The 13,827-nt window shown below is 41.8% G+C and overlaps 2 protein-coding genes across 6 annotated transcripts in view; one reads left to right on the forward strand and one right to left on the reverse strand.

Annotated features, from left to right (window-relative positions):
- The window catches only part of USP16 (ubiquitin specific peptidase 16), a 32,510-nt gene extending 24,169 nt beyond the window's left edge, over positions 1-8,341 (reverse strand). For 2 of the 4 annotated variants that reach the window (XM_008064465.1, XM_008064463.1), the window contains exons 1-3: positions 8,182-8,341; positions 4,395-4,496; positions 756-934 (exon numbers count right to left, since the gene is read on the reverse strand). In XM_008064465.1, the coding sequence (XP_008062656.1) occupies positions 756-934; positions 4,395-4,455 (240 nt within the window). In that variant the 5' untranslated portion in view covers positions 4,456-4,496; positions 8,182-8,341. Of the gene's footprint in view, positions 1-755; positions 935-4,394; positions 4,497-7,230; positions 7,294-8,181 lie in introns of all 4 variants that reach the window. The other 2 variants (XM_021715747.1, XM_021715748.1) reach the window with 2 other exon arrangements.
- Positions 8,342-12,879: 4,538 nt separating this feature from the next.
- Positions 12,880-13,827, forward strand: part of RWDD2B (RWD domain containing 2B) — an 18,433-nt gene continuing 17,485 nt past the window's right edge. Inside the window, exon 1 of one of the 2 annotated variants that reach the window (XM_021715754.1) lies at positions 12,880-13,022. The gene's annotated coding sequence lies outside the window, so the exon portion shown is untranslated. The remainder of the gene's footprint in view (positions 13,023-13,827) is intronic. The other variant, XM_008064466.2, reaches the window with a different exon arrangement.

The raw sequence follows: 13,827 nt of genomic DNA on the forward strand, positions 1-13,827 counted from the left end.
AAATGTTACCACTGGGGGAAAATGGGCAAAGTGTATAAGGATATCTCTATTATTTCTCAGAACTACATGTGAAACTATAATTATCTCAATAAAGCTTTTAACTTAAAAAATTTTTTTTAAAAATGACTGCCTCATCTTGAAGCTTCATAAAAGAACTGCCAAGTAGCCCAGTTTCCTAACATATACACTTAACTTGCCACCACTAAGGGCGACAACCTTTAGTACCATGGAAATAATTGTGAACTGGTATAGGAGACACTATGATACAACAGCCATATACCCTCCAAGTCCAAGGCATTCATTCCCCCAGCTGCTGGGAATGTGCCCTGCTGAAAGCTCACAAACCAGTCCATCCATTCCCAGGAAACGAAAGGGAACTTGCCCACAGTTATAGCCTCCTCCAGGTCAGGCCACATGCAATAACTAGTCTTATGCACAGGTGCAAAAACCTGGTCCCTTGCCTCAATTCAGGTAAAAGTTCACTGTGGGATCTGCTAAGACGTCACTGAATCTGCTTTATTCAGCTTCTCCCTCTGCCTAATCCTGCTTTCATCACCCCTTTACTGGCATGGTACCTGAAAACACTCCTCAATAAACAACTTATACACAAATCTCAGTCTCAGAATCAGTTCCACAGAGAATATGATCTATTCCAGTTGGCATCCTAGTTACTCATATTGTACTTTCAGGTATACCTTCTAACACAAGTTGAAAGAGTTTTCTAAAATCCCATATTGATCAAAAAGTAAGCATACCTGATGTCCACATTTAAGACATAGCCAAACTGAAGGGTTTTCTTCTGTTTCTTCTTCAGATTTATCTTTTACTTTATTGTCTGTCTTACAGTCTTGGCAAATATTCCATTCCACATTCACTAAAGTCTTTTTCAAATTACCTTGTTCCAATCCTTTCCTAATATGTCTGCACTTAGGTTCTATTGTAAAAATAAATAAATAAGTATATGAGGTCAAAGATGGCTTTCTTTAGTTAAACTCAAAACTGATCATTCATTTAAACCTCAATAATGAATTTACAGTTGACCCTTGAACAACACAGGTTTGAACTGCATGAATCTACTTATACATGGATATTCTTCTACCTCTGCCACCCATGAGACAGCAAGACCAGTCCCTCCTCTTCCTCCTCCTCAGCCTGAAGACCTTTACGATGATCCACTTCCACTTACTATATAGTAAATATAGTATCTCTTCTTTATGATGCTTTTAATATTTTCTTTTCTCTAACTTACTTTATTTAAGAATACAGTATATAATACCAATATAAAATATCTGTTCAATGATTGTTTATGTTATTAGCAACATAAACATAGTTAAATGACTATGTTATTAGTAAGGCTTCTGGTCATTAATAGTTAAGTTTTTAGGGAGTCAAAAGTTGTATTTCTGACTGTGCAGGAGCTCAGGATCTGTAAGCTTTGCGTTGTTCAAGGGTCAACTGTACTCTGTAAAGAAACTGTTAAATAATCTGAAAATGTAAAGTCTTGTTTGACATTTGACTATTATGAGATGAATATATGAGAGATTTTAAACAGATTTAAAATTTTGTTTTTTTGAAATCCTAAATATAACTGCTGCCACTGCCACCACCACAACCTCCACAAATTCATTTTGATTTATTTAGCTATATCCTTTAAATTAAGGTCCTTTCCCGGATGTCTGTGTTACGGGAACAAAAAAAGAATAAACTAAGACCCTTTATCATGTTATCATATTTAGAATTCTCTTTGCCATTAGAGGTTTGTAAAAAAGATCCTTCATTCAGTCAATAATACATCTACCATAGGCCAGGCACTGTGCAAGATCGGGAACCTAAAATTGACTAGGTCACAGCTATTCTCTTGGAGTAGCTCACGTTCTGGCAGGAAAGGTAGCTAAAAAAATTAATGTGTAAGAATCTCCAAAACATGCTGTAGTGGTACAAGAGAAGGCTGAAGTCACCAAAAGTTTCACAGGTGAGTTAACAGCTGTACAGTCCTGGATGGAATTAACATAACAGTAATAAAAATCTCTGATATTAGCCAGGCACAGTGGTTCACACCTGTAATCTCAGCATTTCGGGAGGCAGAGGCGAGAGGATTACCTGAGCTCAGGGGTTCAAAACCAGCCTGGGCAATATGGTGAGGTCTCGTCTCTACAATAAATCAAAAAATCAGCCAGGCATGGTGGCACATGCCTGTGGTTCCAGCTGCTTGGAAGGCTAAGGCAGAAGGATCACCTGAGTCCAGCAGGTCCAGGCTGTGTTGGCCATGAGCATGACACTGCACTCCAGCCTGGACAACAGAGTAAGACTCCAACTCAAAAAAGAAGAAAAAAATCTGTGATCTTGATTAAACACTTTCTATGAGCTTTGCTAAATGTTTTGCATACATTATCTTATTTAATCCTTATACTCACCTTATGAGGAAGACAAATGAGACACAAGAGAAACTAAAATTTAATGCCCAAGGTCACTTAACAACCGAGTGGCGATGCCAGAATTTGGACTCAAGTCTTTCTGACTTCATAGCTCACACTTTAAATGCTAACCTCAGGGAGTGAAGAACAATCTGAAAATGCCAATACTACATACAAAGGTAAGAAAAAGTGCATGCTGTCTCTCCAAATAACAGAGTTACACAATGTGTGAAAATGAGCAGCTAGACTTGAGACTGAAAACTCTTTTGGGACCAGATAAAGGGCTTTGCATGCCACACTAAAGGGCTTGAGTTGTTTCAGGATTAGCCAAGAGGCACAATTAGCTTTATTTCCAACAAACCTGCACCAACAGAAGATATGAGATCATGTGAAAAAACTACTGACTCTCAGTAGCAGACAAAGAAATACAAACTAAAAAAAAGAAGTTCTTTTTTAATTATCAAATCAGCACAGACTTTATTTTTTTTTTACTTTTAGAGACAGGGTCTCACTCTTTCACCCAGTCTAGAGTGCAGAAACGTGATCGTAGCTTATTGAACCTCAAACTTCTGGACTCAAGCAATCCTCCCACCTCGGCCTGCCAAAGCACTGGGATTACAGGAGTGAGCCAACACACCCAGCCTCACCAAATTTTTACAGATAATACTACCCAGTGTTGATGAAGGTTAAGAGAAATGGGCACTTTATGATACAGTTAGGAAGCCTGTAAATTAGTAAAACATTTCTGGATGGCAATTTAGCAATAGAACCAAAAGAGCTTTGAAAATATTTATACCCAGCCGGGCTTGGTGGCTCAGCCTGTAATCCCGCGCTATGGGAGGCTGAGGTGAGTGGATTGCCTGAGCCCCCGGGTTCGAGACCTGCCTGGGCAACTTGGTGAGACATCATCTCTTCAATAAATCAAAAAATCAGCCACGCCTGTAGTTCCAGCTACTTGGAAGGCTGAGGAGAAAGGATCGCCGGAGCCCAGCAGGTCGAGGCTGCGGTGGCCGGAAGCGACCACTGCACTCCAGTCTGGGTGACAGAGTGAGACTCCAACTCAAAAAAACAAACAAAAAAAAGAAAAAAGAAAATATTTATACCCTTCAATTCACAAACTCTATTTCTAAGATCTGTACTAGAAAAATGTGTGCAAAGATTTAGTCATAAAAATATTTACTATTGCTCTAATTCATACCACTAAAAAGCAAAGAATGCCTAACTCTGTAACAGCAGGGGACTAGTTAAATAAGTTAGGAAGGCCGGATGCAGTAGCTCACGCCTATAATCCTAGCACTTTGGGAGGCTGAGCTGCGAGGATCACTCGAGCCCAGGAGTTTAAGACCAGCCTGGGCAAAATAGTGAGATCCTGTCTCTACAAAAAAATTTTTAAAAATTAGCCAGGTGTGTTGACTCGCACTTGTAGTCCCAGCTGTTTGGGAGGCTGACACAGGAAGACTGCTTGGGACAAGAAGTTGGAGGCTGGGGTGAGCTGTGATGCCACTGTGCTGCAGCCTGGGCAACAGAGTAAGGCCCTGACTCAAAAAACAAAAATATTAACATAAATTATAAAATGTGGGGCCAGGCATGGTGACTCTCACCTATAATCCCAGCATTTTGGGGGACCAAAGCAGGAAGATCATTTGAGGCCAGGAGTTCAAGGAAGCTGAGGTGGGAGGATCCCTTGAGCCCAAGAGCTCGAGGTTACAGTGAGCTGTTATCACACCACTGCACTCCAGCCTTGGGTGGGGGAGGAAGGGAGGAATTGAGAATGGGAAAAAGGGAGGGATTACTGACCCACTGTCCTTTGTATTAATGGAATAATATGCATTTAAAATGTTTTAGAAGACTATTAAATGACATGTAGATACAATCATTACATTAAAATGCAGATTACATAACAGTAATATCCAATTTGATCCCATTTGAGATTTTAAAATATATATCCATTTAAGGATATAAACATTACTCTAAATATACCTAAAGATTCGGAGGAATCATCAACCGGAACAGTTTTTCCCTTCGTCCGTTTCTTTCCCATGTTGGCACTTTACAGATTCCTTACTGACAGCAAATAACAATCTAGAAAACAAGATAAAGTTAGCTTGACCAAAAAAAAGTTATGTTTTCTATTTCACTAGGAGACAGTAATATAATATATATAATATTTTGCATGTCTATCATACTTTATAATTTACAAAGATCATTCACATTTATCATCTAATTTTCTTTTGTTTTCTTTTTTTTTTTTTTTTTTGAGTTAGAGTCTCACTCTATTGTCCAGGCTGGAGTGCAGTGGCACACTCACAGCCACCACAGCTCCACCTGCTGGGATCAGGTAATCTTTCCACCTCAGCCTTCTAAGTAGCTGGAACTACAGGCAAGCACCAACATGTCCAGCTAATTTTTTTATTTACTATGGAGATAAGGTCTCACCAAGTTGCCCAGGCTAGTCTCAAACCCGTGGGCTCAGGCAGTCCTCTCACCTCAACCTCCCAAAGTGCTAGGATTATAGGCGTGAGCCACCGCACCCAGCCTAATAAGAACTCAAATGACATAATAGATAATATCTTCCCCTGATTTTCAGAGCTTGGGATTCTGATTCTCAGCAAAATTAAAAAGTTTTCAACAAATGTGACAGTCAAGAAAGAACTCTGCTCTTCTTAAATAAATCTTGAAATGTCTCAGAACTTTACACTATTAGAAATTTGACTTCTGACTCACATAAATGTGAAACAGTGGTGACACTTTTAAACCCGAGAGTGATTTTCTTTCCTTCTAAGCTACCTTTCTTACCTCTGTAACCTATGCAAATTAAATTGATAATTCCACTAAGAAAAAGTAATAATTCTGAAAACAACTCCTAAAGGGAGTTAGAAAACATCCAAAATAATCTCAATGCCAAATATAAAAAGTGATATACTGTTCTGAATTTTCCACATCAGGATTTCCCACAGGTATTAGCTAAAGGATAACTGATTACAACTACATTCCCAACTATCTCTATCATTATATTATTGCCAAAACCAGTTTGGAAGGATATGACAAATCTAGGGGCACACCAAATCTTCACCCTTTTAGTCAACAATTCAAAATCAGAAAACAGGAGAAATACTGGAAGTACATACAGGTCTACCTAAACTTTAAACAGTAGTTTGAATTTTGAAAAGTTGTATTTTACATGCACTAGAATAATTTATTAGTGTCAAAATCTCTTAAATGATTATAATAGCTATTTTACCTGAGATGCTTATTATAATTTTGATTCTGTAAATAGAAAGTAGGGGCTGAAATATATATTTTGAAAAGACTTGGCTGGGTATGGTGGCTCACGCCTATAATCCCAGCACTTTGGGAGGATGAGGTGAGAGGATTGCCTGAGTCTACGGTTTGGGTTCAAGACCAACTTGGGCAACTGAGACCTCATCTCTACAATAAATAAAAAAATTAGCCGGGCGTGGTGGTGAGTGTCTATAGTTCCAGCTACTTGGAAGGCTGAGGCGGAAGGACTGCCTGAGCCCAGCAGGTCGAGGTTGCGGTGGCTGTGAGCTTGCCGCTGCACTCCAGCCTGGGTGACAGAGTGAGACTCCAACTCAAAAAAAAGAGAAAACACTTCCAGTTAATTTTGATATTTAGCTGTAATCACTGCCCTGGCTTAGAATCTTAGAAGTATTCCTCTTTTAGATCTGATGGGTGAGTGTAATTGAAGATAATTCAGAAAGGTTTATAAGAAAAAGATTTGTATGTAACTGGTAAGAACACTTTTCCAAGGAAAATCAAAATGTTTACAAAATAAATGAATGAACTAACAACACAAACACTAAGTATATGGGCATATTTGGTGTATGGTGCATATGTTTATATATACATTAATATATAGTTATATATACATTGAGGCATACATCTTATGCATTTTTCCTCACTCTAACGATAGCATTTAATATAATTTATCTTACCTAGAATTGCAGATTTTAGAGACAAAAAAACAAAAAACCAACACCCAAATTCTTGCCTCCAATCCAACTCCCTCTAATTCGTGTGGGATTCCAGTACCACATGCATCTTCCAATAATGCCATTTGTATCATATCACTATCTTAACTGAAAGCATTCAATAGTTTCCCAGTTTACACTTATAAATGCTGCACTCCTGAGTCTTTTCAATTTGGTCCCAATGCTCTGGTAATCTTGCTTTCACTATTCAACAAAAAGTCACGAAGGTTATAATTATATGGTGCTTTTGATCGTCAAAGCCCTTTCTCACATCTGATTTTCAAACACTTTAAGTAGAGGCATTTCATTAAAGGAAGAAACTCAGAAACAAAAATGGCAAAAGATCACAGCGACAGGAATGAATTAAACGCAGGTCTTTGGGTTCCATACCACCACTCTCCCTGGAAAATAAAGTAAGTCCCTCTCCTCAGTATATTCCACTCCAAAACACTTTGCTCCTCCCAAGTGGTGCCTTTGGTTTCCAGTTGGAATGTTCTCTCCATCTATCTAAACTTTACCAATCCTCCAAACTTTCCATTTCAATGAAGCCTTAGACAACCATTCTATTCTAAATAAACTTCTCCACTGAACAACCCTAGTGTTTATACTGTGCACTATTCATCTTGTCCCGTTATCAGATACTACAGTGAATTGCTTTTTAAACATTTAATATGGACATGTTATTTCTCCATCTGGAATCTAAAGTTGTAGAAAATAGTTTTAGGCATAGCTACTAAATTTTTAATAACGTCTAGCATGGTGTTAGTATATAGCAGTTCCTCAAGAAATACTTTTTTCATTGAAATAGAAAAATAGAATAGTACCTGAGGCATAAAGGATGATTACAAAGTGCAAAGGTAGGTACATAAGAATGAGGCAAACAAGTTCTGGTGAAAAAGAAAAGGGTGAGAATAAGAAGTCAGAAGTCTGCAGCAGTGACGACAGCACTAGTAAATCTAGTGTGAGGATTGCAGTAGCTCAGACTCCGGAGGAAAACTTGAAAGACAAATTGAAATTGCTGCAGGCAACGGACATAGGCGGCTCACTCCAATGCTGTCAAAAGAGCTCCAGTAAATTTTTGATAACTATAAAGGCAACTAAGGAGTCATGAGAAGAGACCTGAGTCCCATCGGCTATAAAACATCAATAAACGTATTAGATTTTTCAGGTAGGGTCTTCGGATAGGAATTAGCGCCTTTTAGTCAAATTACTTTTTGCAGAACTCTACACAGAATTTAAAACAAAGTTAGTCTTGCCGGCTCTCATGATAATCCAATTCCTTTCTCTCTCTGTCTACTTGGTTCCATTAAAAACGTACGCGTGTGGAAAATTTTGCGTGTCTTAACGTGGCTTTCAAGTTCTGCGTAGACCGGTTCTATCCTAGGAGCACTCAATCGGTAAGTGACAGAGCCTGTTTTTCCTACTAACCCGGCCCCAACTAGGGTGCTCCCTGATGCGTGCCACCCACCCACTTGCGCGCCACGCGCCGCGCCACACCCCACCTCCCCTCCCTTCTCCTTCCAACTGATCCGCTCCCACGGGAAAACCTCGGGGTCCACGGGGTCATGAAGGGCGCCAGGACCAGCAACTTATTGGCCAGCTCCTGGAACTGACAGGACATGCAGCCAATGAGAACGCGGCACCGGAAAGGAGCCAGGTAACGTGCTTAAAGAGTAGCCTTCGCGAAAAGAACGAGGTTGGGGCAGAAATCCGGACTCTCAGAGCGCAGGAAGTCAGGGAAGTGGCGACTGCAAATCAGTGGAATCAGAACTCACCCACCGCGAAAGCGCCCATAACTGCACCCCCTATAATGGGCCTTTGGGCTGGACAGCCAGTTCGTCTTCCTCTCGATGACGGATTGAGAGCAACAGAGCCAAGCCAGAGCGTCCCCTAGAAAGCAACAACTTCCGGAACGCGGTATTATGGGAAGTGACTGGGCCTCAGAGTCCGTGTTGCTGGCTGATCTGCGCCTGCGCATGGGCCAAGCCGGAAGCTTGGGAGCTGCAGCGAGGTGTTCTGGGCTGTCAATGAGTTTTCTCTGCTGGGTGTTAACTACGGAGTTACATAATTTCTTTTGCAGCAACTTGGATGGAATTGGAGAACATAATCCTAAGTGAGCTAACACAGGAACAGAAAACTAAACACTGCATGTTCTCACTTATAAGGATCTACAAAGGCAAAGAGATGGTATAATAAACGGAGACTAAGAAGGGGACAGGTGGGAAGCAGTGGAGGGAAGAAAAATAACCTATCTGGTAGTGTGCACTGGTGGGGCTGGAGAGTACATTTAAAGCCCAGACTTCTTTGCCGTTTTACAATGCAACAACCGTGTAACCAAAAGCTATGTGTACCCACTTAAACCTATTGAAATTTAAAAGAAAGAAATGCTTGTAAAATAGGGTACCTGGTGGTGGTCTTGCCTAGGCGTCTCCAGAGTGGTAACCCTTTTTAAATATGTTACACCTGAAGTTTAGTTAAGAGCGGAACATTTATACTTCTGTCAGTACTCCCAATTATTTTGTTTGTTTGTTTGTTTGGGGTTTTTTGAGTTGGAGTCTCACTCCGTCGCCCAGGCTGGAGTACAGTGGCATGCTCACGGCCACCTCAGCGTCGATCAGCTGGGCTCCGGCGATCCTTACGCCTCAACCTTCCAAGTAGCCGTAACTACAGGCGTGCGCTACCACACTCGGCTAATTTTTTATTTACTGTAGAGACAAGGTCTCACCAAGTTGCCCAGGCTGGTCTTGAACCCCTGAGCTCAGGCAGTCTCCTCGCCTCAGTCTCCCAAAGTGCTAGGGTTACAGATTTGAACTACCATGCCCACCCCACAAATTAAGTTTTTTTGAGGTAGAAATTAAATGAATATCTTAAATATACATTTGAGTTTTGGCAAATGCATACACCTGTGTAACTGAAACCCTATTAAGATACAGAACACTATCATCACCCCAGAAAATCCTTCATGCTCCTTCCTAGTCAGTTCTCACCAACTCTCCCAGGAAACAACCACTGTTCTGATTTTTTCCCACAATTAGTTTTGCTTGTTCTAGAACTTCATATGGTTGGAGTCATGCAGTAGATAGTTTGTGTAAGGCTTCTTTCACTCAGTGTAATATCTTTTTTTTTTTTTTAAGTTGGGGTCTCACTCTGTTGCCCAGGCTGGAGTGCAGTGGCATGCTCATGGCCACTGAAGCCTCCACCTGCTGGGCTCAGGTGATCCTTCCACCTCATCCTTCCAAGTAACTGGAGCCACAGGCATGTGACATCACGCCTGGCTAATTTTTTGATTTGTTGTAGAGACGAGGTCTCGCCATGTTGCTCAGGCTGTTCTTGAACCCCTGAGCTCAGGCAATCCCCTTGCCTCTGCCTCCCAAAGTGCTGGGATAACAGGCTTGAGCCACCGTGCCCGTTGTAATATCATAAAGACTCACCTATGTTGTTGTATCAATTTCTTTTGATTGCTTTGTAAGATTGTATGAATATTCCAGTTTTTCCATTCTTGGTTTGATGAAAACCTGTGCAGCTTCCAGTTTTTGGTTTTTTTGTTTGTTTTTGGCTCTTAGGAATAAAGCTGCTATGAACATTCTTGTATAGCATTTCATTTCTAATGACTATGTATAAATATAAATATATATATTTATTTATTTGTAGAGATGAAGTCTTGCTATGTTGCCCAGGCTAGTCTTAAACTCCTTGGCTCAAGCAATCCTCCTGCCTCGGCTTCCCACAGTGCTGGGATTACAGGCGTGAGCCACTGTGCCCAGCACCCTTCAGTAAATATTTACCAAGCACTTAGTGTATTTCAGGCACTTCTAGGTACTAGAGTCATAGCTGTGAAGGAGGCAAAGAAGACCCATTTCTCAAAGAGCTTATATTTGCACATTTCTGTTTATGTAATGAAGAGGGATAAATATATAGGTAATAATGAAAGAAAAACACCAGATACTCAATTGCAGGGCAGAGAAATAAGATAATGTGAGTGATTAGATGACTATGTTGCCTAGGTTGCTCTGCAATCACCTTTGTGAGGAAGTGATTTTTAAGGTGTGAACAAAGTGACAGAGACTCCAACTCAAAAAAAACACAGGCTCCCTCTGCCGGGGGCGGTGACTCCCGTCTATAATCAAGGAAGATCAAGGGAAAAAGCATCCAGGCAGAGAAAGCAGGTAGTTTAATGGCCCAGGAGAGCCAGTCTTCTCCCAAATTTAACCAAACATTACTATGGCCAGTTTGACAAGTTAGTATGCTGCGGTCCTAATCAACTTTTTTCTGATTACTAATAGGAAAGGACAGTTCTTCATTTATTTTATGATCAATTGTTCTTTGATGGTGAATTATCCATTTACATCCCTTTCCTATTTTTCTGTTGACAGCTGCATCTTTCTTTCCTCCTTTGATAGTGACTACTGTGCTTTCTCTAGTAAATGAAAACTCCAGGGCAGAGAGACCTATGTTTAATTCATTTGAGAGAGGGCTCAGCATAAATGTGCTCTTACATATTTTCAACAAATAAATAGTGAATATTTGAAAATTTTAATCCTGCAACTGCTCTTTAATACTCTATTTTAGTTCTTTAAAATTCACTCTCGTTGCTTTACCTTTTTATTCTGACATGTGCAGCAAGGTTAATTCAAGACAATTTATTGATTCAGTTTTAGAAGTGGATAGGATAGAATTGGGATTACTGGCTGGGCTCAGTGGCTCAGCCTGTAATCCCAGCACTTTGGGAGGCCGAGGCAAGTGGATTGCTTGAGCTCACAGGTCCAAGACCAGCCCAGGCAACTTGGCGAGACCTCGTCTCTACAGTAAATTAAAAAAATAAGCTGTGTGTGGTAGTGTGCACCTATAGTTCCACCTACTTGGAAGGTTGAGGCAGAAGAATTGCCTGAGCCCAGCAGATTGAAGCTGCGGTGGCCGTGAGTGTGCCACTGCTCTCCAGCCTGAGCAACAGAGTGAGTTTCTAGGTCAGCATCTCTTAACCTCAACACTATCAACATTTTGGTCCAGCAAATTATTTGTTGTAAGGCAATATCCTGTGCATTGGAGGAAGCACCTCTGAGCTCTGCCTACTTGATGCCAGTATCATCCTTCCAATTGTGACAATCCAAAATATCTTCAAACATTGCTAAACAGAAAGAATTTCCTTTTTTCTACTTCTCTTAAGAATGGGCTCCCCAGGCGTGGTAGCCCGCGCCTGTAGTTCCAGCTACTTAGAAGGCTGAGGCGGAAGGATCGCCGGAGCCCAGCAGGTCGAGGCTGTGGTGGCCGGGAGCCGCCACTGCACTCCAGTCTGGGTGACAGAGAGATTCCAACTCAAAAAAAAAAAAAAACACGGGCTCCCTCCGCCGGACGCAGTGACTCCCGTGTATAATCCCAGCACTTTGGGAGGCCAAAGCGAGAGGATTGCCTGAGCTCAGGAGTTTGAGCCCAGCCTGAGCAACATGGCGAGACCACGTCCGTACAGTAAATTAAAAAATTAGCCTGGTGTGATGGTGTGAGCCTGTAGTAGCAGCTACCTGGCAGGCTGAAGCGGAAGGATCGCCTGAGTCCAGCAGGTCGAGGCTGTAGTGGCCATGAGCGTGCCACTGCAGTCCAGCCTGGGCGACAGAAAAAAAAAAAAAAGAACGGTTTCACTGCACTTCACTGTAAATTTTTCTCAGCATTTCTTTATGCTTGAAATTTTTCAAAATAAAAATTGGAGAATAAGGAATTACATCATGACACTGAAAAATGTTCATGAAACACCAAATAAAAGATGTAACTATGACCACAGATACACTATCATCTTATTCTTGTAAAAAGAAAAAAAAAAAAGGAAGCTAGCAATGACAATAGCTAATATCAATGAATGTCAGTGTTTACAAAACTTATTTATGGCATTTCTAAAATGAACATGTCATATTATATACATTATATTTCTGATTATTCTCTGTTGTAATTTCCTTCAAACTGTCCCTTTATGAACAAGAGATAAATCTGTGCATTTACATGGGGCAAGCACCCCTCAGACTGCCAAGGCCACCATCCAGCCACTCTCACATCTTCCTAATGCCCTCTTACTCTAGCGTTCAAGGACAAGCAGGACCACTCATGTATGGAACGATATCAGAAACGCAAAATTTGGGACCTGCCCCTACCTGCCAAATCCCGATCTGCATTCCAACCAGATCCCCGATGATTCCTACCTATGTCTGAGTTAGAGGAGCATTACTTTAATGAATCAATCCTTGTCCCGGAAAGGATTGCCCTCTATACTCTGACAGTGGCGGCGGCCGGGAAATGACGACGAAGGTGGGGTAGAAAGGAGTAAAAAGGAAAACTGCGACAGAGAAGCATCTAGCTGGGCCCAAGAACCCGTTCCGCCGGTCCAAGTGAGGAAAAATCCAGCAGCCGCGGCTTCCCGGGACCCGGCGGCTCTGGCTTCCGGACCGCGGCCGCGCGCGCGCATGCGCCTGCCTGGGCGGCGCGCTCTCTCCGCCGGCTGCATCGTGGCTGTGGTTTGTGAGCTCTGGGTCGCCGTGTCCTGTGCTACTGGGAGGCTCCCCCCGATCAACATTGAGCTCTCCACGCTGCCGAGAAGTCCAGGGTCGCAGCAGCGAGGTGGCCACGGCCCGAGGTGAGTCTTCCATCCGCTGGTACTAGTGGTGAGCGCCACTGGTGGGGGGGGCTCCCACGCCGCGGCGACCCGGGCCACCTTCCCGGAATTTGCGAACGGGGTGGCACCGCCTTCCCTCCCTTTACACACCCGCCCATTGGTCACAGGCGACCTCACAGCTGGGAACCTTGCTCCTAGACCCGGTTAGTCGTTAGGTGTGACAGCGCCTGGCCGCTTTCCGAGAGCCTGGCCACTTGGGCCGCGGGGACTGTGCCCTGCTTTAAAAAAAAAATCTACCAGGAAAAGGAATCTGAAGATTCAGTCTGCGTTTTTTCGGTGAAATCTTGAATCAGAAAATTCTCATGAGGGTTTGGAGAGGTGCAGCTGAAATCTCAGCAGCGAAAATAGTTGGGTAAATAAATGACTTATGACTCCATTCCCGTTTTTGCCCGTTCAAGGTTCACTCAGTCCCGTAACGTCTTTGCTAGTTTCAGTTCATCTTCCAGGCCCTAAACTCAATACAACCTTGTCCCTATTACACTCACTCCCTGGGTGACTTTAAACAAATACATACAAGACTTTAAATTAGTGTAATCCCACCACTTTGAGAGGCCAAGATAGTAGGATCACTTGAGTCCAGGAGATCAAGATCAGCATGGGCAACATAGCGAGACCCTATCTCTATTAAAATATATGTGTTATATATATAATAATTTTTAAATATATTTATCAATTTTTAAATATATGTGTATATATATATGTGTGTGTGTGTGTGTGTATATATATATATATATATATTATATATATACACATGTATATTTGTGTG

Source organism: Carlito syrichta, unplaced genomic scaffold (assembly GCF_000164805.1).
Source record: "Carlito syrichta isolate Samal-C Ts95f unplaced genomic scaffold, Tarsius_syrichta-2.0.1 Scaffold307345, whole genome shotgun sequence".
Taxonomy (NCBI): domain Eukaryota; kingdom Metazoa; phylum Chordata; class Mammalia; order Primates; family Tarsiidae; genus Carlito; species Carlito syrichta.